The sequence below is a fragment of the Stylophora pistillata genome, chromosome 14, assembly GCF_964205215.1.
Source record: "Stylophora pistillata chromosome 14, jaStyPist1.2, whole genome shotgun sequence".
In the NCBI taxonomy this organism is placed as follows: Eukaryota; Metazoa; Cnidaria; class Anthozoa; order Scleractinia; family Pocilloporidae; genus Stylophora; species Stylophora pistillata.
This window is the reverse complement of record NC_142532.1, coordinates 5,887,882-5,914,301: the sequence shown is the minus strand read 5'-3', so window position 1 is coordinate 5,914,301 and position 26,420 is coordinate 5,887,882. Positions and strand designations below refer to the sequence as shown.

Below are 26,420 nucleotides of genomic sequence, written 5' to 3'. Positions count from 1 at the left end.
CCCTCCCGTCCCCCTCCCGCTCCCGTCCCCTCCCCCTCCCGCTCCCGTCCCCTCCCCCTCCCCCTCCCGCTCCCGTCCCCTCCCCCTCCCCCTCCCGCTCCCGCTCCCGTCCCCTCCCGCGCCCGTCCCGCTCCCCTCACCACTCCCTCCCGCTCCCCTCCCCTCCCGCTCCCCTCCCCTCCCCTCCCGCTCCCCTCCCCTCCCCCTCCCCGCCAGAAAATAAAATAAAATAACGATAAAAAAGGGAAAACAGAACCAGTTGAGAAATCCTGTCCAGTTCGGGTGGCTTTGGGTTAATAGTGGAAACAACTCAAGCTATTTTTCTTTTATATACGCGTGTTGACTCCACATTTAGGAGATTGAGCTAGTTACCCCTTCCCCTCTTCCCCTCCTCCCCCGTGAAAAAAAAAAAACCCGAAATATGAGTAACTTATCTCTTTGGTTAACTATACAGTATTAGCAACAAAACCCGAAAGAAGAACATAAAATAACTTTATTTTTACTTGCGTTTTTTTTCCAACTAACTGCACGTACAATTTTTAAAAAGAGTCATCTATGTGTCTTGCTATTGTACAAAGGCTATTACTTACTAGCTCAAAGAAACCTTATAAATGTGCAAAAACCTTAGAAATTACTCTCTACTTTTTTCACCTAACACGCGTATTGATTATTGACTGTTTGCAATGATGAATGTAAAAGGGCCAAGAACGCGATTTCGAGCGGATTCGTGCCAATTTAAAAATAATTATCTACAGTGAATCATCTCTAATCATCCAGCGCCATTTTCAGGTTTTTTAGTGGAAAATGTCATCCAAGGTGTATGTTTTGTTGTACGATATATATAATTTTTCTCGCATTGCTCGCGAATCAATCGCAATGAATGCTTAACAAACGTAGGAGAACGATGCGGTTGACGGGGGGCAATGGGGGCAGCACTCTCGTCAAAAAATTGTACGAAAAGATCATTCCTCTGAAGTAACAATTTCCGTGAAATTTTTATGAAACTCTTTGGTTACTTATCTTAACGTAGCTTGAATGTGAATCAAACTGAGTTTAGTATTTTTTTCAAGATTAGCAGCACCTCAAACGCAAGACTTGTAAGTCGCTTTTGTTAAATTCACGTTTGTATTCATTGGTTGATTAGTGTGCTATAATTTGAATTAAGCACCGTAAAAAGAGGAAACAAAGTGTTCATAAAAGAAATCTTTTTTTGAAAAGCCATTTCAAAGAACTTGATGTGGAAAACGTGAGTTATCGAAAGGTTGGATTTGTCTTTGTATCCGATTGGTTGAGAGAGTGGTGCGATCTCGCAACCAATCACAGAGCGAAATGAAGCAAAACCACCGCAACATGGTAAACTTTTGACACACATTTGAAGATCTCTCCATTTGGAGTTGGAGTCAGTTTAAATTCTTTTTTTTCCTTTTGTTCCTTTTTTTTTTAGGAAGGATTATTAAATTACATAGTGAAAATGGGAGCATCACACTTGTGCACAAAAGCAAAGGGACAATCTTCCCCTTTGAAAAGCAATGGCCATAAAGAGGAAACCACCATTTCTTGCATATGCAATTTTGTACAGTAATGGTGCGTGATACGAAACTAGGGAATAACCAAATTAGAGCTCCGTCAAGGATTTCACGATTTGAATATTTGAAATCCTTGGAAATCTTTGCCATCCCTGGGCACCCCTCTCCTTCATGATTGAGGATTGCCTCTTATGTTTTTCTCCAATTTGCCCAACTAATATTTTTCCCCTTTCTTTCAAGTTGAATAAGTAATAGGCAATTTCCGAATCACCTTTAGCCTCTTTCTCAAAACGAGGTCTGACGTATGAAAATGAATTTAATTTGCATGTGAATCAAAACTCATAATAATATGAAATGATGAGCACCAGGACTCGCTTTAAAAAAGGCTTAAGGTAGTTCGGAAATGGGCTGTTATTCTTAAAAAATAGTGTCGTTCCGTGGATGCGAAGCTGTTTGGGGTCACACAAACTTGATCATATATTAAAAAGCTTAAATATTTATATCTCAGATATAGTGAGTTCCCTATTGTGTGGAGACGCAGTGGAAATCCTCAACCATTCTTTTTCCATCCCAGTTTCGTGCATCGATTTTCTTTGCAGCTTCCAATACTTGATGATCTGTTTGACATGCTTCTCCCTTAATTTCATCTTGATCTGTAGCACACGCTTGTTTAACTCTCCAACCAAGGCATGCATTTCCTCTTGAAGCTTTGCCTTATGGCTCTCTTTGAAGAAAAAAGGCGATATTGATTGCCAGTTTTGCATGCTTAAAATACCTCTCTTTGCTATTAAGTCAAACCTCTATTTAGCGGCATCGTATTTAGAGGTCACCCTATAATTAAGCGGTCGGTTGTCAAAGTAATAACTTTCTTTCCGTTTAATCGCTGTAATTAACATCTCGTTTAAGTGGTCACCTCTATTTAGCGGTCCCAACGGCCCACTTGTATTGTCTTCCACCTGTATTGAAAATTTGGGGAATCGCATGGTTTTCAGGGGGTATCGGAAAGGGGATCAGTCTTCGCCAACAGAGTACAAAAAGGGCCTTAGAGGGGATCAGAAAAATTTTATCGTGACGCTAACTAAAATCCTCTCTTGTTTGTTTGCTTGGTGGATATTTTTACATATCACTAGAGCTGCAAGATACTACAGCACCATGTTCTGAGGCAAACAAGGACGACTTCCTTCAGTTTACTTTGCAACAAAGTGAAATCTCTTTTGGCGTTCCGAGAATAATTGAAATTCAATATGCTCTCTGAGCAGAAGAAGAAATTCTTATTCTTACCATTTTGGTGAACCTTTTGCCTTGTTCTTATACAACGTATGCATTCGTATATGAGCGAGAAGACAAGGGCAATTCCTAATGATACGCATGCGTATCTCAGGGCCTTCAGGAACGTAGGGGAACCGCTGTCCAACAGGCCGCCTGACGCGTCTTCTTCGGCCGTTTCCCCGGAACCAGAAGTCTGAAGTGGAACGTAATGAAAACATGTCTAAAATGGAACCTGGATTAAGCTTTCACTTTGATAAATTGCTTTGCTTCCTGTAGGGGTAGGCTGTTGGCTTAATACGGGGTTCGCCCATCCACCAGTGAAGCAGATCATCTCTAACTTATCAAAAGTAATCTTTCACGTCGACTTGAATGGCAATGAACTACTTCGTGTTGAAACAAATTTGAAACATGCATCACCAGCGTTATCGTTATCGTTATCGTTACCGTTACCGTTATCGTTATCATTACCGTAACCGTTACCGTTGCTGTTGAGTCGGTTCGGAGTAAACATGAATTTCTAGGATATATTGGGTGAGATAAAAGGTGTTTTTATATCACAAGGGACAAGAGTGATTGTCCTTCTCGTTTGAAATATCACCCTCTTGGGGATTGCTCCATTCTTATCAAATCTTAATTTATCCTTGGATGTTTAATACAGATGATAATGCCATATCATCTGTCTCCCAAAATTTCCACCCTTACCTTGAATTAATGTAAAAATAGTTGCACAAACAGATTTCATGTTGCTTTGGGTCTATTCAAAGATAGATCGCAGATGACCTCAAAATGTGGTACAGAACAAAAAAGTTTCACGTTTTCAAGTTTCAGCAGCTGTGTTTGTCAGTGATGTTTTTGTTAGAGAAGGATTTGTTCAAATATCACTCGTTTTCCCGCCCTTTTGTGGCTTTGCCGCTGCGGACCGCGTGCTTCGGTGCTTTTTTCTCCTGCAACGGCCATTTTGGTTTTGAGCTCGAAATAAATTATTTATTTGACAACTTGTTCCTGCTTATTCAACTGTTTTGGTATTGAGAACAGCTTTTATCGCAATTTTACGTCTTCTTTGATCTATTAAGGCACAGACCTACTTCAACATGGAATCTATCTGTTTTATATGGTAAAAAAGCAAAATGTTGTTGATGGTGACGTCCTCTACGTATCTGTCCTCCAATAGATTATATGTAAGAATTAACCCAAATTACGTGCGTAATAAATTTTATCACATATAAAGTAATGAACCGCAACTCAAAGAGCTTCGCTTCTTTTCGAATGCGATTATCTCTTGCTCACCTCGATTGGCTTAGCTTTTCTTTTGATCATCTCGAAAATCTCCGCCCTGTTCGAAGTTAAGTAGCGCTCGAAACACTTGCCAAGTTGGGTAGCGTGACGACCGAGTACCACGCCGTATGCGGTCTTGTAGTCAATGATCTGATTGACTCGTAACTCGGGTCGATTGAAGAGATCGCCTCGCAGGCCCGCCGAATAAGTATCCACTAAGATCCCTTCGACCTCCTTGTTCAGAAGTGCCTCTGTCATCTCATCGACGCTGTAATAAGGCTTGTCTTCAAAGTGAAAATAAAACACACGATGTGGAATTATTTGGTGGGGTGGTGGAGGGGAGTACTCTTTGTTGGGGGGAGGGGGGAGTCGTAAACGAAATTTCTAAACGAGCAGGTTGTCTAGTCGCGTATCTTAAAGAGGGAGGAAACCAAGCGCGTGCTCCATGGTGTTTCGTAACTTTTGTTGCCTCAGATCAGATGACTTGCGCTTCGTTATGAAAAAATACCATGAATTTATTTACATACACGTTTGATCAAAACTGAACTTGATTGATATTTGATTTGATTTTTTTTTTTTGACATTAGGACCCAATATGCTAAACTGCTGGTGTCAAATTTCTCCGCACAAAAGAGAAGTTCTCCTTGAAAGAAGCACGAAATTTTCATAATTCTTACTCCACAATCTGAGTCAATTGATGTCTTGATTTACAATTCTTGTTGGTTTTTAGTTTTTTCTTGATCCTATTCTCAGCTTATACTTACTCTTACGAAGAACAGCTGAGTAGAAAAGTTTGGTGAGACTCGGTGACATGGTGCGCGCGCACTGAACTCTGGGTCAGGAGGTTCGGGTTCGTGACCTGTTCTTAGTTAAGACACTCTTACCCTCACCATACCTCTCTTCGCCCAGGAGTGCGAATGCATACCAGCCAACTGCTAGGGAAGGCTAACTAATGAAGTGTCTAAGGGGGTGGGGGGAAGGGGGGCTTGCCATGGACTGGTTATCAATCCCATCTCCCGGTCCACATGTTATCCGTTATTTAGTTCTTTTTAACCGAGCGGGAGATCTGTATGGAAGAATCTTGACCGAGGTCGCGAGTACAGACCGAACTCAGTGAGGTCTGTACCAGCGACCTCGGTCAAGATTCTCCCATACAGACCGACCTTGCTCGGTTATTATATGGCTGTGTCTTATATGCCAATTTTTTATATTCTTTGTGCCTTTTTTTTCTAGACCGGTCTAGGTGCCGGACCAGATGGGAAAATCTAGACCACTTTCAATATTGATTTCAGCCAATAAAATTCGCGAATTCGGTAGTTCCCAGTCCTTGTGAGACTCAGCTATATAATAATAAGCAATTATTGGATGAGCTTGTGTATGATATCATGAATTCTCAATGCTGAGGTCTAAGTTATCTCCCGAAGCTGAAAGCTGAGGCAGATAACATACAAACACGCGGTTTGATATCATGAGAAATATTTTATTATACATTTTTTAAACAATCTGCGAGAGAAGTTACTTCTATCTGAGTTTGCAGAAGTTTGAGAAACATGATGAAATCGACATGATAACCCGATGTGTGCAGCAGATAGTGGGTTACAAGTAACTTCACGCGCTATTGTATATTGACTGTACGCTCTCGACCAATCAGAGTTTTCATAGTAAGTCTAATGTATAATTTTTTTGATTAATTAACTTTACGATTAGGTACCTGGATCAATTTTAGCATTTCGTCTCATGCCCACGTTATACTCGGGAGAATTGAACTCAGCTGCGACCTGAAGGAAATTCATACCATGATTCGTTAATTAACTCTGTCGAGAGCGGTAGCCTAGTTGGAGTTTAGGCCAATAGGAATCCATTTTGCACCGAGTCTGCTTTACCTTAATTTGCTCTGGGATTGGTGTAGAAAACTCCCCGCCAAACTCTCAGCCAATCGAAGGCAAACTCAAACCAATCGTTCATCAGTTACTTTGATTGAGTTACGTAACACAAAGTACAATAACTACCAGAACGGCCAATGGGAAGAAAGGAAAATATAGATAGTTGATGACAACTCAAGGTATGGCCATGTGACCGACTCAAGTGCGGGGAAATTCCGTTGACCAAGTTGTCGCTGGTTTTTGTTCGTCAGAGGACGGGATGAGTTTTTTAAAATTAATCTCAGAGCATAATGAAGCAAAATCTCTGGTCCCGAATTACCATAGTCTCCCAATTGAAAATTATCTAACTTTGTTTTGAATGCTTTTTGTGACTCATTGTTTTGGCTTCCGATGCACGGTTGAATCGTCCATGTTTTATTTTACGAGCTACTTTTCCTGCCTACATCGGAAGGCAAAGAAACAGTGGTACCAAGAAACGATGATGTGCTCGAAGGAATCTCTTTTAACGACCCTCTCCAGTTGTATGAGTCGTTGTGGTCTACGTAAATCGTTCGTTAAGAATAGGAAAGCCGCTAGTTACCTTACTTCCGTACAGCTTTATTTCACTCTTCAGAGTAATCGATGTTAGTGCTGCGGCGATCATAGCCATGGTAAGCGAAATGATTACTAGTCCAAACAGTACCCAAGCTATAGCAAAAAACCGTCCCCTGGGGCTCAGAGGGGCGCGGTCGCCATACCTGAGGAATTCAACGAAAGATGTCATCATTAGGGATGGACCATTATTTTTCTGGGGGTGGGGTATAAGAAATATTAAAAAAAATGGTTTACAGTGTCTGAAAAGACAAAATAAATTGTTTGCAAACATGATAGGATAAAAAAGATGTTTGCAAAGAAGTCTGGTAAGTAGCTGCCAAAAAATTTTAAAAGGTGACTGGAGCATATATCGACAAAATAAGTGGCTCTAGAGAGCACTATTGATTACGTTCTTTGTAAAACAGTTCAATAAGACAATGGTAATATTTAGCAGAAATAAAAAGAACGCTAAAAAAAAAAAAGAGAAAAAAATGTCTGCACGAAGATGATATTGGAAAAAAGTGTTTGCGGAGACATGTATGTTTAAAAAAAATGTTTGCAGACGAAAATTTCTCATACCCCTCCTCTAGAAAAATAACGATCTGCCCCTTACGAGAAGTCGTTCTTATCTTCGCTAACACGGTTAATATTTTCTAACCCTCGCTCTTGGCCTTCTTTGTTCTTTCTTAGTTTATTGTTGCTTCTTGTAATAATTCTTTTTGCCATAAAACTCGGTCTCTGAGGTTTAAGGGTTAATTGCAAGTTTTTATACCCTTGATTTCTTTGCAATTAAATTGCCAAATCCTTCTTATAAATCTGGGTGCGGTTGCTCAGAAGTCGGATAGCGCTAATCCAAGATTAAAATTTCAGTTTTGTTTTTATTTCTCTTCTATGAAAGTCTGTGACATGCCATCGATCAGGGACTGTATCGTATTGTGAAGCAAAACTGGACGTCCCAAGGTGTTAGCAGGGAAAGTCTCTACAAAACTACAAAACTAAATAGCAACAGAGCATTCGCTCAAACTTATCGTTTGGATCAACCCAGCTGTATTCTGCAGGACTATAACTCACCCAAGCGTTGTCATAGAAACGAACGACCACCAAATTCCCTCCCAAGTCCCGAGAATAAACGATGGTGGAAAGTCATGTGGATTTCGACTTCTCTCCTAATAGACATGTGACAGACAGCAAATCATTTAACTTAGTGAACAGAATGATGGATAAACGTACCAGCAAAACATATATGGTACAGGAGTTTAACTAGGCAGCTACACGCAGAACCGGACGATCGGATCATCATTGCATGTAAATGTCAGTTCAATCTTTCAACGCTTGTTAGCAGTATTTTTTTTTCTGTGCGTTAAACGCCACTAGTAACCCTCCCTGGCACCATATGGTGATGTTCTCCTTAGTAACTTAATTTGGTCCTTTCATGCAAGGCGCCTGCTTCCTCTAAGTGTGTCCGCTGACTAAACTTTGTAAGACAGCGTAAAAAATTCTCTTAAAATTTTACTTACCAAACACCATATGATAACACCGGCGATGTAAGCTGTAATTATTGGCAAACCCAATACGGGCAAACAAAGAAGCAGTGACTGATACATAGTGTTCTGGTTTTGTGTTTTTTCGGGGTAAACAATAAACGCAACACCGGCAGATTCGATGACTGGAGCAAAGCCGTATCCACCTTTGTAACTGTCTTGCTCTTTGTAACCAGAAACAGGGAAAGTAAAATCGGTGGATTCATCCAAATTATCGAGGAGATCTTGATTAGAGTTGCGCTCCGATGAATTCGATCTGCCATCGTGTTTGAAGTCCAGCTCCACCTGACCATAACTCTGGCATTTTCCGCAACATTCTCGGACCATGGAACGCAGTACGAGCGGAATTATCTCACCAGGTTCATTGTCTTTTGTGAAATTAACATACGGTTCGTATCGCCTCCAACTAGTCGTGAAACTTCTTTCGCAGGGACATGTTTCTGAATGAAAAAAAAGAACACACGAACGAGAAATTAAAGGGGCTGGTGGTCCTAACGGTGGACTTTTTTAGTGAAATTCTGACAACATTCAAGAGAGAACGGTTCGCGAATCGTTTAAGTTTCATTTTCGCCTTCTAACACTAACTGCTTGCACTAAGCGCTCTGAGATTCAAACGAGTGATCCAATGGCTCGAAAACTGTGTTCGAATGTGATCACTAACCGTTCCTTTCTGGTTTATTTCCTTACAATTTTATTTATGCATTCGTTAAATGTTAAAACCATTAGCCCTTAACACCCTTATAGTGGCATTGATATTCTCCATACTGCTCTCTTTACTTTTCCCCTAGTACTTACAAGGAGAATTTGTTTGACAGTCACGAGCTTCCCAAATTGGTCTTTTTCTTCATTCTCATGATCTTTTCATTTGATTCTTTCATGGTTATAGAAAATTAGAATTCAGTATCTCGTCGATTGATTGTTGATTTTACAAATAAGCTGATTGACATTTGATTTTAGCCTTGATTGACAGTCGATGGCGCAATCGTATAGGTAAGTTTACCTTGAGATCAAATGAAACGTTTTTCAGTTGAAGAAAAAAAAAGAACTTTTCCTCGCCAGATAATCTGTAGTTTTTCCGCTGATCCGTTTCTTTCCCGTTTCGCTGACCTATTCTGTAGTAATTTCTGACTGGATAACGTCACAGTAGTGTGCAATTTGTTTTGAAACCGGTTTGACTTTCAGTATTGTAATTTCGTGTCTTCCATATATGTAATTTCATGAATCGCTCACTGTTAGATTTCTTAAGAATTATGTTTTGTCTCTTACAGATCGAATAAAATTATAATAATAAAAAAATATATATACTAAAACCAATGAAAAACGAAAGTTTTCCTTTTCTTTGCTTTTGCGCTATGCGTTTCACCGCCGTTGCGGCTCTTCAGGCATAGCAAAGTGTGTTTATTGACTTATTACGTCACAGATCTAATTGTAATTACAATAATAATGGCTATCGTAATTCGAAGCACTGAAGTACACGAGAACAAATACTACTTGAAGTATAGCTAATTACCACCGAACACCACAATAGACTATTATTCCGCTACCTACTACCACAGATAATTAGTTCGCGTCCGCTGCCACCTCATTCGTAATACCTTAGCCCCATTGTAATGCCGCAATTGTAAATAACAATAATTTTTTATCACACCTCTATATATAAACTAGCTTGTCAGGAACGTTTTTCATAGTCTGTCTGATGAGTGCGTAAGCACGAAACTCCGAGTAACAGAAACCATGTGTCGTCTTATTTAATCTTTACCCACTTTATTAAGCTCTGCACATGTGTATTGAGCACTATTCAACAATATCGGCTACTTCCTCACATGCATACAGACATAAATATTTATATAGAATAAATGTTTGAAAAGAAAATTTGCCCTGAGCGGGATTTGAACCCACGTCCCCCTGTTACTAGTCAGGTGTGATGACCACTACTCTAGTAGGACAACCATGCTGGCAACATGGCAATCTATAATAGATCCTTAGTTAGGTTTCATATGGGGTTATAGGCTTCCCCTACCATGTCACCTTGAAAATTAAGTTTCCCGGGAGACCACGTCTCCGATCACGTAAATCACATCTTCGATTGCCATGTTGCCAGCATGGTTGTCCTGATAGTGTAGTGGTCATCACACCTGACTAGTAACAGGGGGACGCGGGTTTAAAACCCGCTTAGGGCAAATTTTCTTTTCAGACATTTACTCAATTTAAGAATGATTATTTGGGGTGTACAGGGTCAGGGTTTCCCTCGTAGACAGTTACATACATATTTCTATATATATATATATATAGGAAGTCTGCAAGTCGATTTTCGCGTGGAACAGTGCTCAATACGTTGAAGCAGAGCAGAATAAATATTATGAGAGGAAAAAAGGACGTAACTACATTTCCCGACAAGCCTGTTTCGTGAATCGCTTCACTCTTCAGGGGTTTAAACCCCTGAAGAGTGAAGCGATTCACGAAACAGGCTTGTCGGGAAATGTAGTTACGTCCTTTTTTCCTCTCATAATATTTATATATATATATATATATATTGTGGGAGTAGAAAGACAAATAAACTGCAAGTTCATCTCTACAAGCCTGTTTCGTGGTTGCCCACTCATCAGGTATCCAATCCATTTACTCGATAGTCGTTTTATCCCCGAACCATCCAGTGCTTCTCAGTTGTTGAAGAGTTAATTTGAAGGTTGAGACTAGAGACCGGTTTTGACCGCTTGACTCTCGAGAAACGAGCCATTCGGGACAGTAGAAGAGAAGGACCACTAAGTCGATTTCTTAACACTTAAATCTCATAATTACCTAGCTTTGTCTTTTTTAATTTATTTACTGCATGCACGAGTTACATAATTTTGTCTTTTTCATTTTATTTACTGCATGCACGAGCATGCAAAAAAGAAAGGCTGATACTTGATTTCTTACCACCATATGAAGCCAACGTTCTGGGGCCCAGTCCTTTCTTCGTCCTGGCTGCGACGGTAATTTCGTACTCAGAATATGGGTCAAGGTTTTCTAAAGTCAATGTGGTATTCATTGTAATCCTGGACCTAACAGGTTCATAATCTATTGGTACACCACCGATCTTCACTCGCTGGTAGTTCACTTCATAATCAACCAAGTCCCCGTTCATGTACCCTGAGGGAACTGGTTTCCAGGTCACATTGATTTTGTGTGGTGAGACTGAATTGATAGCTGTTAGGTTTATTGGAGCTGCACTGGGAACTAATGTGAAAAAAACATTTGTTCAGGATCCTAAAATACTTTCAGCATTGCTGTTTGAGCAGCACCCTGTGAGCATCGTGCAGAAAGTAAATAATCGTCAGATATTTTCTTCTTATCGATTTATATATTTATCCATTTATTTATTCATTTATTTACGAATGTTGTGAAATAGAGAGAAAAGATCAGAGAATCCTCATCTCAAAAGAGCTTCCATGAGAAATCCTTTTGAGAAATGAATTTTAACTGAATACTGTGGAACCACATCCAAAGCAGAAATCATTTCCGGGTACGTCTTCCTCTATTTCCTGCCTCTGAACCCCTAAAGCGCTGTTCCCCATTTCCCATTTCGGTTTAGTTCTGTTTTCCTTATTTCCAGCATTTCCTATTCCCTATACCATATTTTCGATCTTCTCTTCGCCACTGTTTGGGTTCAAGGTCCGAGGTTCCCCGCGACCCTTTCTCTTCCGTTCCCTATTTTTGTCACGTCTCGTCCTCTGACCCCAGTCCCGAGTCACCGTTCCCTATTCTAAAATTTGTTTAATGGACTTACTATCATCACCCGTCTGGAATGTTTCGCTATCAGCCGGCCCGTCTCCCACTGAGGTATACGCGGACACCTTAATGTTGTATTGCGAAAATTTCTTCAGTGACTTAAGAACAGTAGAAAGTAATTTCTCATTTTTTATATCTTCTTTCAGAACAGCAGTTTTGTTATCTTCAGGGTGGTACTCAATGTGGTAACCCTGGATTATGCCGCTATGGTTGGGTTTGGGAATGCGTTGCCAAGAGATGCGGACTTCGGAAGAGTGCAGGATTTCCCATGTGACATCAGGCGCTGCTGTAGGCACTTAGTGAATAGAAAAAAAAGTCAATTCATCAAAACGTATGTGGTCGACGTTAAGTTAACACTAAAACTGAAAAAAAAAACCGCCTCGGGGTTTTTTTCGAAACTTTCACGACGTGTCCATCAAATTTAGTCATTTCTGGGCGCTTCTCAATCTTTCTACTCCCAAAATCTGATTATTAATTCTCCCCTCTGCATGCCACAAATTTCCTTGTAAATTAGTTACGAGAATTTGGTGTTAGATAAAGATAAGTTCTACCTAATAAGATTGAGTATTCTCATTACCTGTTTCATGGATAATGTATGGATATTATAGGGAGAAGTTACAAGTTAATCACATGTGGGAGTTTAAGGCTAAGACTAAAAATAAATAAATTTTAGCTACGGCCAATTAAAAGAAAGTAGAGTGCCAACGGAAACTCGAAAAAAAGTGTCATCTACGTGTTACAGCGCTTTAGCTGTTATTACTTAATTCTAGTTTTGCATTTGATTGGCACGCATGTCCATTACAAACCAATAGATTCCGATTCAAAACGTAGTTTTCTGATGGAATAGGAAATATCATATTCACGATATCTTCTAACGAAAGTAAGATAAACGGAAGTCATGACGCAGATGGGTACCGGAGGTCAGATGAAAATCAGGGAGGACAGAAATGTTGTCCGCTAACTCGATCAGTATCCATTCGTCCATCGGAATCCAATGGAGTCCATCTGTGTCCATCGGAATTACCGGAGGTCTGGTGGTAAACCTTAACTCATGCAAGTGCAGGGCCGAGAGGGTGGCGTGAGTCTTCATGAGCAATTCTCAGCGGAATTAGTAGTGAAGCAAAATCAGAACAGTTCTGGTTTGCTTCCAGCAACTAATTGTCTATACGAAGACTTGTTAAAACAAATAGCCTTCCTACATACCTCCTTCGTGAGTCGTAACGGATAGCTCTTTGCTGTAGTTCCCTTCTTGTGTTGTGCGAGCCGCTACTCTGATAAAATATTCAGTGAACGGTTTGAGACGAGTTAAGTTTGCTTCGCAGGGTTTGCGGTCTACTTCTGTGCTTAGATGGCTCCTGGGGATACGCAGTCCGTACCGAACCTTGTATCCTTCGTAATCGGCATTTGATGGGGTGCCTGTGCAATTCCACTTCACGTTGATGGTTGTATTTCCCGTGGCTGTGGCAGTAATAATTTGTGGAACAAAGGTCGGTGCTGAAAGCAAAAGAAAAAAAAAACATTAAAAATCAAATCATAACTATGCCTTTAACCGTTTATATTGTTACCGTTTTCTTGGATCAGAGTTTTATTTACTTGGTCGAGAATCAAAGCCAACAGAGCGACAACAAGGAAGCGCAACCTGAGTTAACTTAAGATGTGCTGTGACTTGTAGTCCTTTTTAAGTCACGTTGTTTCTGGCTGTGTCACGCGAAAATTTTCCTTATCTCCTCATAAATTTCTTTAAAATTCTCACGACCCCTCTCCGCCTCCTGTTACTAGACACTCTATTTCTCCCTCTTATACTCTGTCGGCGACGACTAACCCCCCACCCCTCCGTTCCCCTTGAAAACCATGTGATTCCCCAAAATCCTCCGTTCTCTCTCCCCCTTTTTACAAGAGATGAATGACGAAAGGTTAATATAAATAATGACTGGCTGATTAATAACTGGTTCAATTTTGCAGTCGCACAGTGTCAAGCTACATTCATTTCATCCTTCGTCTATCCCGGATAGAGATAACAAGTAGCATAACCAATCAGAATGCAGTATTTGTGTGATAGAACGCTTGTAGATTAATACGACCGGGCAATATGATCTGATCGGTCTCCCTTTTCATCTAACATTCATCTTGCTGTGAAGGACGGATACCCTATTTTATTACATCCATCTTGAAACCACCGGTATTCTTGGAAATCTATTTGGCTCTCAGAAGCGTAATTTACTCACGAATCGCATTAATTCATTGCTTTAAGTTGCATCTTTTTCCCAGCTAATGACAATCAACACTTACAACAAAACAACCAATTAGATTTCGAGGCTTGTTTTATAATGGTAATTGAACTGAGTAGAGTGCAATTTGGTCTGAAATCATACGCGTGATTTGAAATCACAAGTATGATTTCAGACCAAAATTGCACGACACGAGGTTCAATTACCACTTTATTACAACCATTTTGAAATCGCCCAAATACAGGACTTGGTCAATTTAAATATTTTACTGATGCAGAGCTGAGCCAGTTTTTAAATAAAAAGTGGAACCAGAAATGCTTTTACATCTTATTTTGTATGCAAAACAGAAAGACTTTGACATCATGTGTCAAAAACTCAGTCAAGCGTAAAATGATGCGATTTAGAGCATAAAAGGGTGCGATTTGTGAATAAATCGCACCAATAAGAGCCAATCAGATTACAGGGACCACCAGTGTTTTCAAAAGGGATGTAATAACTGAAAAAAAATAATCAAATTTTAGAAACATGAAAGACGAAGAAGTCTTTCTGTGGCAAATTTTGGAATTTTTTTTCCCAAAACTTAACATTATCTTTCTTTTTTTTTTTTTTCCAATTTTTATGCAATTCATAACAGTTAAAGTTTTGAATATGATAAAGTAATAATTGAATTTTTGCCATGAAATCTACAAATTTCCCTCCACTCAGTTCAATTACCCTTTTTATCAGTTCGTACCTGGTTTATGTGTTGTAGTATTATGCCACTCGCTGTAGGGTCCTTCCCCAGCTTTCGTTCTAGCCCTGACTCTAACACTGTAATTCGCGTACACGAGATTTTCCTCTATCGCTTCACCCGGAGTCGTATAGTTGACATCCTTATACCATTTTTGACCCGAGGTGCTGTTATACATTTCTACGTTGTATCCAACTATTTTCCCATTTCTGTGACATGCATCGACTTTGTTCCATGTAATTCGGATGCTGGTCTCGCTGTGAGGTTTTGCACTGACATCTAAAGGTGCTTGGGTTGGAGCTGTTTAAAAGATTATTTTCCCTGGCACTTTAACAATACGCAACCTGATGCAATACATGGGTTATTGACTAAACGTGGGGTCAATGTAGTGTTTTGGGACTTAGCGCCAAGAATAAAGGGGCCAGGCCAAAGAAAGAATTAATTATATACAAGAAAAGATTGCTTAAAAAGTTCCCGCTGTGAAACTTTTCGTCTCCTAATACTTGCACCTTTATTGCTCAAAACTCGACGTTTAAAAAGGTTTCCTCTCGTTAAAATGATAAAGATTTTTATTTGGGAAAAAGATGGGATCCCGAGAATGTAAGACTAGTTCATCTCAAGCTCTGGAAAATTAATAGGAACCCCCTTTGCAATAGTGAAGATTTTCAGAAGAATTATACAGCGGTCAATCTTGATACACTTATTTTTGTTACAAGATTTAATTGTGTGTATTTTTTTAGTGGCTCTCGTGTTGCTATGATAACCTATTAGTACAGGGCACGAATTTGAGACTTCCTGTTAAGATATCGATACCATTTTTAAGGAAAGAAACGGAAAAGAGAGAAAGGATCATTAGGTCACAACGCTGACGAGTATGTTCGTTTGCCTCCCTATAGGTTTGGAAACCAGCTCTGAAAACGAAATTCTCAATTTTAAAATTCAATCTTTGATATCATGCCAATTCATTCTAATAGTTTTCTAGTAAATTCTCGCTCCAAATAATTTTGATTCTATTATGGGCTATTTAAAAATACAAATGGCTCCTCTGTTCAACTGTTTTCTTAAACCTTTTCAAACCCACATCGGTAGACATATTCTCCATACTGTTCTCCATACATTTTTTAAGGTCCTGACAAGGAGAATTTGTTTTTCAATCAAGAGTTTCTTTCAGTTGGTGATCATTTCCTTTATTCTTGTGACATTAATGTTTCACTCAGGGGTGTACTGTTCGGAGAAATTAGATGCTAGTAACTCACAAGGGCAAAAGGGTAATGACCTCAACATAGACATAGATTTTGGCTGATTAAAATAAAACTTTGTTGGAATTAAAAAAAAAAAAAAAAAGGGAACCAAAATATGTATCACTTCGTTCATTCACAAGATAATTCAGTACAACTTGAATTACTAGGAACCAACAATCCATGCCGCCATTATGTTAACCTCTTGCATTTTGTACGTAAGTTATCCAAACTGTTTTCAATACTTTTACTGCGATAGAAGGAGAATTGGTTTAGAATCAAGAGCATCCTATGTTGCTTATCATGTTTGATTCAAGGGTGATTGTTTAAGAAGAAATTAGATTTTTAGTAATCGTAGGGGTTTAAAGGTTTTTGGTGTTTTGTTCCTAATCAAGGTCTCCAATGTTGGAGTAAGCTTTTAACATCATAAATATCAGACTCCAATTATTTTCCAGTTAAAATCCTCACCTCCTTCTTCTGTCGTTACTTTGATTTGTTCACTAAAATTTCCTTCTGGATGCGTTAACACTGTTCCATCCCTTGCGGTTAAGTTTATTGCCCTGACTCTGAACTTGTATGCACTGCCACCACGAAGCTCTAAAAGTTCATACCAATTTGTTGATGTGGTGTTATTCATGCAGCTGCCAACTTTACATGAATCATCCACTGCGCATGACTCTATCTCATATTTGTCAGGCATATTCAACCCAACGGGTTTTTCAGTTACATTCCAAGTCACTTTAAGGGATGAGTTGGTCACAGACCTGTCGGTAAAATTCAAGGTAACCTTGGGAACTAAAAAAGCAATAAGATCGAGACAAAATCAGTCTTGCAATTGAAAAAAAAAAAAGGTACTAACTTTTTTCTGGAGTTTTTATTGCTGTTACTGTAAGCATTGATGATAAGCTAAATGTTGTGTTGTGGTGCGTTCATTTTATTATTTTCAATAAAGTAATTTAACAAAATCATCACAGGCAACACCGAAAGACTACCACGTTCACGGTAACCCTTGACGAATCGCAGGCTCCGAATTAATCATATTACTGATGGTTTAGATATCAGTTTCATTCATTTTTCGAATTAATTGTTATATTTGTTTTTCTTTGTGTGAAACGAAATCTGAACAACCTTCGATAAGCTACAGAGACCGTAGAGTCCATTGAAGGGAAAAACGCTTTTTTAGAAAACTACCTTCATCCTTGGAAAGACTGTAAAATATTATTTCATGAAATCAGAAAAACTCAAAAGAGATGATGATAAGCCATGAAGGAATTAAGACAACCAGGGATAACGAGGATTCACGCGGATTGCAAGAGACAACCTACACTTAAATTCCGTCACAAACCGTGTCATAGCTCAGCCATATCAAAATACAACCATGGTTTCTCATTGCAGTAGTTTTTACCTGTCTGATTCGTCGTTTGGTTAACAGGATCACTGAGGTTTCCTTTGGCAACTTTTGTGTGAGCCTGCACTCTAAAGGAATAAGTAACGAACATCTCTAAGTCTCCTATCACCACAGACTTTCCATGAACTTGCCTACTACCATTAGCGACATCATTCAAAGTTCTTGATCGATATCTCACAGTATATCTTGTCATGAACCCATTGCGTTCGTCCTCTAGCACATCACCCCAACTCACTCTTATACTAGAGCTATTCACAGCAACTGCTGTCACGTTTACTGGAGGTGCCGGTGGTGCTACAAAAGACAGATAATAGATTTAAGCTTTATTGTAATAATTATTCGAGTTTCGGCGGAGCACTTACGACTTACAAGCCGTGTTACATACACAATGTCACTCAGCGAGAGCTCGGTAAACATTAACAATTTACTGTGCCTAAGCCAGATAAAACCTGCCGAAAAAAAATCCTTTTTGGAGAATGTGTCAGGTAATCTGACAAGGAACCAGGCCTAAGGGAGCCATCATTTTTTATCGCATGGGAGAGAGGAGGGGAGTTTGAGGGACTTAGTTGTGTTACGATACAATTTACCTGGTCTCCCCTATAAGGCTCTAATATTCTTGTGACACTCCCCCCCCCCAACTGCCCCTCTCCCTCTGCGTCGGCCGTGAATTGGCAGTGATTTCACTATAATCCCTTCTAGAGGGCGCCCTTTAAATCAAGCAAACAAACAACCGGTGGCCAAAGCTGGTCGAAGTGTGTTCCCTGAAATTCTAGCAGAACAATTTCTGATACGAGACGTTGCTTTTAACATTCATCTGGAAATTGCAGATGATCATGAGATTAAAGTAAATATGTTATTTCATCAGTGACGACCTTACACGAGGTGTCTTTGAGACATCTGTCCCGATTAAAATTTGATAACAAAACACTGCGAGCAAAATAAGTGTACGTGCAACACATAGCGGGGTTCGAGAACAGAGCTGAGAAGTCTGTCGAAAATTAGTATGTGTAATCAAATGGCGACGAGTGAAATTAGGAAATAATTTCACGTGCCTTTTGTCAAAATTCTGATGATTTCTCGAGCCTTCCTAATTTCACGAGAAAACCATTTGATTACCTTTTTTTTTATCATAGGTGACAAATTACGTTCAGAACCGTAATTGTTTTTACTAGTTTATTCTATCGAAAAACCGAGAAAATGAAGAAGAATATAGTTTCGTTTAAAGCATACTTTATTGTTAAAGTTCGCTTTTTTCTGAGTTGCTTCACAAAAAATACCTTTCGAATTCTTCGTGCCTGTTAATAATTTTCAGCCGCTTCTTTTAATTTCATAACTTTTTCAAGAGTCACCGTCTTAAATCTCGACGCCATTTTGGCTCTGATCGAGATACAAGAGATGTTACCATGGCAATTTTGTAATTTCACATGTGAAATTAAAAATTAACGCTGAAACTTAGCGCCAAGATTAAGGAGTAATTTGTCACCTATGATATTAGATTTGTAATACAGTAATGCAGAAATAAAGTAGTCAATGTTTCTTTTAAAATTTTGAATTCTGCTCTGCCGTCCTCTTCGCATTACAACATGGCCGTCAGGAAAAAGCTAGTGAGAAATAGTATCATCCCTATCCTTTCTCTGCTATATCAGTTTGTTTGGTTTTTTTTTTTGTTTTTTGTTTTTTTTTGCAGAGGAATCATATCGCAGGAGATGTTATAGACAAAAATATCCATGGCCCGGACTGTAGATTAATACGACCGGGCAATATGATCTGATCGGTCTCCCTTTTCATCTAACATTCATCTTGCTGTGAAGGACGGATACCCTATTTTATTACATCCATCTTGAAACCACCGGTGATCTTGGAAATCTATTTGGCTCTCAGAAGCGTAATTTACTCATGAATCGCATTAATTCATGCTTTAAATTGCATCTTTTTCCCACAATGACAATCAACACTTACAATAAAACAACCAATTAGATTTCGAGGTTCGTTTTTAAACAAATAATCAAATTTTAGAAGCATGAAAGACGAAGAAGTCTTTCTGTGGCAAATTTTGGAATTTTTTTTCCCAAAACCTAACATTATCTTTCTTTCTTTTTTTTTTTTTTTTCCAATTTTTATGCAATTTATTACAGTTAAAGTTTTGAATGTGATAAAGTAATAATTGAATTTTGCCATGAAATCTACAGATTTCCCTCCACTCAGTTCAATTACCCTTTTTTATCAGTTCGTACCTGGTTTATGTGTTGTAGTATTATGCCACTCGCTGTAGGGTCCTTCCCCTGCTTCCGTTCTAGCCCTGGCTCTAACCCTGTAAATCGCGTACACGAGATTTTCCACTATCGCTTCACCCAAATTCGTATTGTTGAAATCACCATACCATTTTTGACCCCAGGTGCTGTTATACATTTCTACGTTGTATTCAACTATTTTCCCATTTCTGTGACATACATCGACTTCATTCCACGTAATTCGGATGCTGGTCTGGCTGTGAGGCTTTGCACTGACATTTAAAGGTGCTTGGGTTGGAGCTGTTTAAAAGATTATTTTCATTGGCACTTTAACAATACACAACCTGATGCAATACATGGGTTATTGACTAAACGTGGGGTCAATGTAGTGTTTTGGGACTTAGCGCCAAGAATAAAGGGGCCAGGCCAAAGAAAGAATTAATTATATACAAGAAAAGATTGCTTAAAAAGTTCCCGCTGTGAAACTTTTCGTCTCCTAATACTTGCACCTTTATTGCTCAAAACTCGACGTTTAAAAACGTTTCTTCTCGTTAAAATGATAAAGATTTTTATTTGGGAAAAAGATGGGATCCCGAGAATGTAAGACTAGTTCATCTTAAGCTCTGGAAAATTAATAGGAACCCCCTTTGTAATAGTGAAGATTTTCAGAAGAATTATACAGCGGTCAATCTTGATACACTTATTTTTGTTACAAGATTTAATTGTGAGTGTATTTTTCTAGTGGCTGTCGTGTTGCTATGATAACCTAATAAGTACAGGACACGATTTTGAGACTTCCTCTTAAGATATCGATACCATTTTTAAGGAAAGAAACGGAAAAGAGAGAAAGGATCATTAGGTCACAACGCTGACGAGTATGTTCGTTTGCCTCCCTATAGGTTTGGAAACCAGCTCTGAAAACGAAATTCTCAATTTTAAAATTCAATCTTTGATATCATGCCAATTAATTGTAATTGGTTTCTAGTAAATTCTCGTTCCAAATAATTTTGATTCTATTATGGGCTATTTAAAAATACAAATGGCTCCTCTGTTCAACTTTTTCCTTAAACCTTTACAAACCCACATCGGTAGACATATTCTCCATACTGTTCTCCATACATTTTTTAAGGTCCTGACAAGGAGAATTTGTTTTTCAATCAAGAGTTTCTTTCAGTTGGTGATCATTTCCTTTATTCTTGTGACATTAACGTTTCACTCAGGGGTGTACTGTTCGGAGAAATTAGATGCTAGTAACTCACAAGGGCAAAAGGGTAATGACCTCAACATAGACATAGATTTTGGCTGATTAAAATAAACTTTGTTCGAATTAAAAGAAAAAAAGAGAACCAAAATATGTATCACTACGTTCATTCACGAGATAATTCAGTACAACTTGAATTACTAGGAACCAACAATCCATGACGCCATTATGTTAACCTCTTGCATTTTGTACGTAAGTTATCCAAACTGTTTTCAATACTTTTACTGCGATAGAAGGAGAATTGGTTTAGAATCAAGAGCATCTTATGTTGCTTATCATGTTTGATTCAAGGGTGATTGTTTAAGAAGAAATTAGATTTTTAGTAATCGTAGGGGTTTAAAGGTTTTTGGTGTTTTGTTCCTAATCAAGGTCTCCAATGTTGGAGTAAGCTTTTAACATCATAAATATCAGACTCCAATTATTTTCCAGTTAAAATCCTCACCTCCTTCTTTTGTCGTTACTTCGATATGTTCACTAAAATTTCCTTCTGGATGCATTAACACTGTTCCATCCCTTGCGGTTAAGTTTATTGCCCTGGCTCTGAACTTGTATGCACTGTCACCACGAAGCTCTAAAAGTTCATACCAATTTGTTGATGTGGTGTTATTCATGCAGCTGCCATCTTTACATGAATCATTCACTGCGCATGACTCTATCTCATATTTGTCAGGCATATTCAACCCAACGGGTTTTTCAGTTACATTCCAAGTCACTTTAAGGGATGAGTTGGTCACAGACCTGTCGGTAAAATTCAAGGTAACCTTGGGAACTAAAAAAGCAATAAGATCGAGACAAAATCAGTCTTGCAATTGAAAAAAAAAGGTACTAACTTTTTTCTGGTGTTTTTATTGCTGTTGCTGTAAGCATTTATGATAAGCTAAATGTTGTGTCGTGGTGTGTTCATTTTATTATTTTCAATAAAGTAATTTAACAAAAGCATCACATGCAACACCGAAAGACTACCACGTTCGCGGTAACCCTTGACGAATCGCAGGCTCCGAATTAGTCATATTACTGATGGTTTAGATATCAGTTTCATTCATTTTTCGAATTAATTGTTATATTTGTTTTTCTTTGTGTGAAACGAAATCTGAACAACCTTCGATAAGCTACAGAGACCGTAGAGTCCATTAAAGCGAAAAACACTTTTTTGCAAAACTACCTTTATCCTTGGAAAGACTGTAAAATATTATTTCATGAAATCAGAAAAACTCAAAAGAGATGATGATAAGCCATGAAGGAATTAAGATAACCAGGGATAACGAGGATTCACGCGGATTGCAAGTGACAACCTACACATTAATTCCGTCACAAACCGTGTCATAGCTCAGCCATATCAAAATACAACCATGGTTTCTCTTTGCAGTAGTTTTTACCTGTCTGAATAGTCGTTTGGTTAACAGGATCACTGAAGTTTCCTTTGCCAACTTTTGTGTGAGCCTGCACTCTAAAGGAATAAGTAACGAACATCTCTAAGTCTCCTATCACCACAGAGTTTCCATGAACTTGCCTACTACCATTAGCGACATCATTCAAAGTTCTTGATCGATATATCACAGTATATGAGATGAACCCTTTGCGTTTGTCCTCTGGCACATCACCCCAACTCACTCTTATACTAGAGCTATTCACAGGAACTGCTGTCACGTTTTCTGGGGGTGCCTGTGGTGCTACAAAGACAGATAAAAGATTTCAGCTTTATTGTAATAATTATCTGAGTTTCGGCGGAGCACTTCCGACTTACAAGCCGTGTTACATACGCAATGTCACTCAGCGAGAGCTTGGTAAACATTAACAATTCACTGTGCCTAAGCCAGATAAAACCTGCCGAAAAAAAATCCTTTTTGGAGAAAGCGTCAGGTAATCTGACAAGGAACCAGGCCTAAGGGAGCCATCATTTTTTATCGCATGGGAGAGAGGAGGGGAGTTTGAGGGATTTAGTTGTGTCAGGATACAATTTACCTGGTCTCTTTTAACATTCATGTGGAAATTGCAGATGAGATTGAAGTAAATATGCTATTTCATCAGTCACGACCTTACACGAGGTGTCTTTGAGACATCTGTCCAGACTAGAATTTGATAACAAAACACTGCGAGCAAAATAAGGGTACGTGCAACACAGCGGGCTTCGAGAACAGAGATGAGAAGTCTGTCGAAAATTAGTATGTGTAATCTAATGGCGACGAGTGAAATTAGGAAATAATTTCACGAGCGTTTTGTCAAAATTCTGATAATTTCCTGAGCCTTTAGGCTCGGGAAATTATCAGAATTTTGACAAAACGCATTTGAAATTATTTCCTAATTTCACGAGAAAACCATTTGATTACCTTTTTTTTTATCATAGGTGACAAATTACGCTCACAACCGTAATTGTTTTTACTAGTTTATTCTATCGAAAACCGAGAACATGAAGAAGAGTATAGTTTCGTTTAAAGCATACATTATTGTTAAAGTTCGTTTCTTTCTGAGTTTCTTCACAAAAAATACCTTTCGAATTCTTCGTGCTTGTTAATAATTTTCGGCCGCTTCTTTTAATTTCATAACTTTTTCAAGAGTCACCGTCTTAAATCTCGACGCCATTTTGGCTCTGATCGAGATACAAGAGATGTTACCATGGCAATTTTGCAATTTCACATGTGAAATTAAAAATTAATGCTGAAACTTCGCGCCAAAATTAAGGAGTAATTTGTCACCTATGATATTAGATTTGTAATACAGTAATACAGAAATAAAGAAGTCAATGTTTCTTTTAAAATTTTGAATTCTGCTCTGCCGTCCTCTTCGCATTACAACATGGCCGTCAGGAAAAAGCTAGTGAGAAATAATATCATCCCTATCCTTTCTCTGCTGTATCAGTTTGTTTGGTATTTTCCAGAGGAATCATATCACAGGAGATGTTATAGACAAAAATGTCCATGGCCCGTACTGTTTTCCTCTGGCAGCAACGATTGACCCACTCTCCGTTCCCGCGAACAGAATGTGATCCCCCCCAAAGGGTACCACCCCGGCGATAAATAAGTAGTTCTCCCTAAGTTCTTGCAGCCCGATCTAAAAGGCTATGTGATTAGATTACGTAGAAAAAAAGAATTAAGAAAAGTAGATAATAATGGTCATTTGAATGTGTGAGTGCGTGGTGTTGGCAGAGAATAAATGTCAAGATGCGACCCCAATCGTAAGTATTCACACGCAGCTACTTATGATTCCACAATTCAAAGGGGCAAGGCCTTTTGTTCTGGTTCTTCAGAATTATTTCATTGCATCTTCGTCGTGCATCTTTGTATAAATGTCATTGGGCATAAATTCATCTAAACCTAGTTACTGAAACCTTTTACGTTCCAAATAATTGACGTTACTTCATACGTCATAAAAGCTTCAACGTACCTTCCTCACCGGTCCGAACCTGAAGCAGTCGACTCGCTTTCCCTATTCCCTTGATAGTGAAAGCAGCCACAGTGATGTTATACAAAGTATATACTTGCAGACATTTCAAGTGAAATGAAGTATTCAAATGACATAGCATCACTCTTCGCGTGGCATTTGCAGCCCCATTAGCCGGGGTGTAAGCGATCTCGTAACCTCGAAGATTCCCATGAATGTACTCATCGACAGGCTGTGTCCATGAGACATTTATTGACTTGGAACTTGTGTTGTAGGCTTTCACTTCTCTTGGTGGTGCTGTTGGGACTATTATTAAATGGAAAAAAATCTATCAGTGATGATTTAATTTAATTTGGTCCCCAACTTCGAAGAATCGAGGGAAATATTTTGAAGATGTTCTTAATGCAGAGACAGGTCGCTGCTCTTTGTAATAAGTGTGTAGGCTCTTCGAAGTCTTTTATACACTGAAGATACGGGAGATGAGGCCTTGCAACCTCTTTCCGGGAGGGGAGGGGGAGGGGAGGGGATAAGGGACTCCGCTCTCTCTTATTTGATGGGGACGTTTTGAATTCGGGTGGGGAGGGGTGTGAGTGAGTTTTAGAGGCTACGTTCCATAGTCCTTCACCGAAAAGATCAGCATGTCTTACCATTCGTAGATGTTTTCGCGAATACAACACATTATCCTCTGTTAGCTTGAGCCCCTGTAGGTTGTTCTCTGCAATGTTCGAACCTTCGACCTTCCGCATGGTCGTTTCGCACTCTACAAACTCAGCCAAATGGTCAGCGGTTCAGTGTAAATATGAAACGACAACTATGAAAACGCTAAATGACCCTTTCATTCCCACGAGTGACCAAGATAGAATTTCTCCTTACAATATCAACATAAAATCAAGCAGACAAGTGATGAGAATGAAGAAGATATCAATTAAGGGATTATAAGTTGATCCGATACCAAATTCTCCAAACTAAAGAGAATTACTATTGAGCACCGGAAGTGAATAGGTTAAAATTATAAACACTTTTTTCTCTCAAGAATTGATGTGTTTACCGTGTATCTTACATCGGCAAGCTGTAGCGCAACATGTGAATAAAACGTAACATTTTATGTGGGGAAGTTTCCCGCGGGGTTTCCGTTATCAGACAACACAAATTTTGTAATCTCGTGTACTTTCTTCGCATAAGACGCGCATGGCTATTGTAATTTTTTCTGTTCATAATTTTGTGTCATTACATTATTCTACTTCCCGGGTTTGCGAACGCAGACGGCCAAAACAAAAGTATTTACCAAGTTGAATTATAACATAACCAAAGTAAAGCGTGCGCTCTGATTGGTCAATTTAGCGTCTTCCATTTGCCCATGGGTGTACGCTGCTGACGTGAGCAAATGCAAAGACTATTTTTTGCGCGCGCTTGTTTTTTCTGGTCACGTAAGATTTGTTAAATAAAAGGGAACTCTTTAGCTACAATGTATCAATGTTATGTTATAAAACAAATGGTAAACACCACACCGTACACTATTGAGTTATGGATGCACTTGGGAGGTTGCTAAGCACTCAAGAAGCTAGAGTCACTCTCGGCTATCGCCTCGAGCGACTCTTACGCTTCTTTCGTGCTTAGCAACCTCCCGCGTGCATCCATAACTCAATAGTGTACGCTGTGGTGTTTACCATTTGTTAAATTGCCTACCTCCTTCCTGTGACTTGAAATATATCTTTTCGCTGTATTTCCCTACAGCGACTGTTATGGCTGCCACTTTGAAAGAGTAGTTGGTGTAAAGACTCAAATTTTTCAACTCGATTTCTCTTGCGATGGTTTGAGTTGGAGTTGATCGTCTACGCCTGCGTTGTGATTTGTCTGTCGTTTCGTTGATTGTTTTGACGTTTTCCGTGCTCGAGTTGACTTGCTTCCAGCGCACTTCATAACCACGAAGAATTCCATTTAATCTATTTACCACTGGTTCCCACGTAAATTTAAAAGTATCGTTCAACATGTAGGGGTCATAAGAGTAGTTGACGTTCGTCGGAGGATTCCATGGAGCTGAGACAAAAAAGGAAATAACTATTGAGTTGAAGATCTCTAAGCAGATACTTCCGTCTCCCTCCCCTTCA

At 39.1% G+C, this 26,420-nt stretch overlaps 1 protein-coding gene across 3 annotated transcripts in view; it reads right to left on the bottom strand.

Moving 5' to 3' along the window:
- Positions 1-475: 475 nt before the first annotated feature.
- Positions 476-26,420, bottom strand: part of LOC111332704 (protein sidekick-1) — a 34,615-nt gene continuing 8,670 nt past the window's right edge. For 2 of the 3 annotated variants that reach the window (XM_088744251.1, XM_088744250.1), the window contains exons 5-22: positions 25,999-26,349; positions 24,316-24,618; positions 22,311-22,604; positions 21,377-21,703; positions 19,677-19,973; positions 17,440-17,736; positions 16,503-16,829; positions 14,800-15,096; positions 13,042-13,332; positions 11,837-12,133; positions 10,987-11,286; positions 8,044-8,507; positions 7,598-7,692; positions 6,534-6,690; positions 5,782-5,848; positions 4,083-4,354; positions 2,808-2,988; positions 476-2,250 (exon numbers count right to left, since the gene is read on the bottom strand). In XM_088744251.1, coding sequence (XP_088600377.1) covers positions 2,024-2,250; positions 2,808-2,988; positions 4,083-4,354; positions 5,782-5,848; positions 6,534-6,690; positions 7,598-7,692; positions 8,044-8,507; positions 10,987-11,286; positions 11,837-12,133; positions 13,042-13,332; positions 14,800-15,096; positions 16,503-16,829; positions 17,440-17,736; positions 19,677-19,973; positions 21,377-21,703; positions 22,311-22,604; positions 24,316-24,618; positions 25,999-26,349 — 4,844 coding nt within the window. In that variant the 3' untranslated portion in view covers positions 476-2,023. The remainder of the gene's footprint in view (positions 2,251-2,807; positions 2,989-4,082; positions 4,355-5,781; positions 5,849-6,533; positions 6,691-7,597; positions 7,693-8,043; positions 8,508-10,986; positions 11,287-11,836; positions 12,134-13,041; positions 13,333-14,799; positions 15,097-16,502; positions 16,830-17,439; positions 17,737-19,676; positions 19,974-21,376; positions 21,704-22,310; positions 22,605-24,315; positions 24,619-25,998; positions 26,350-26,420) is intronic. The other variant, XM_088744252.1, reaches the window with a different exon arrangement.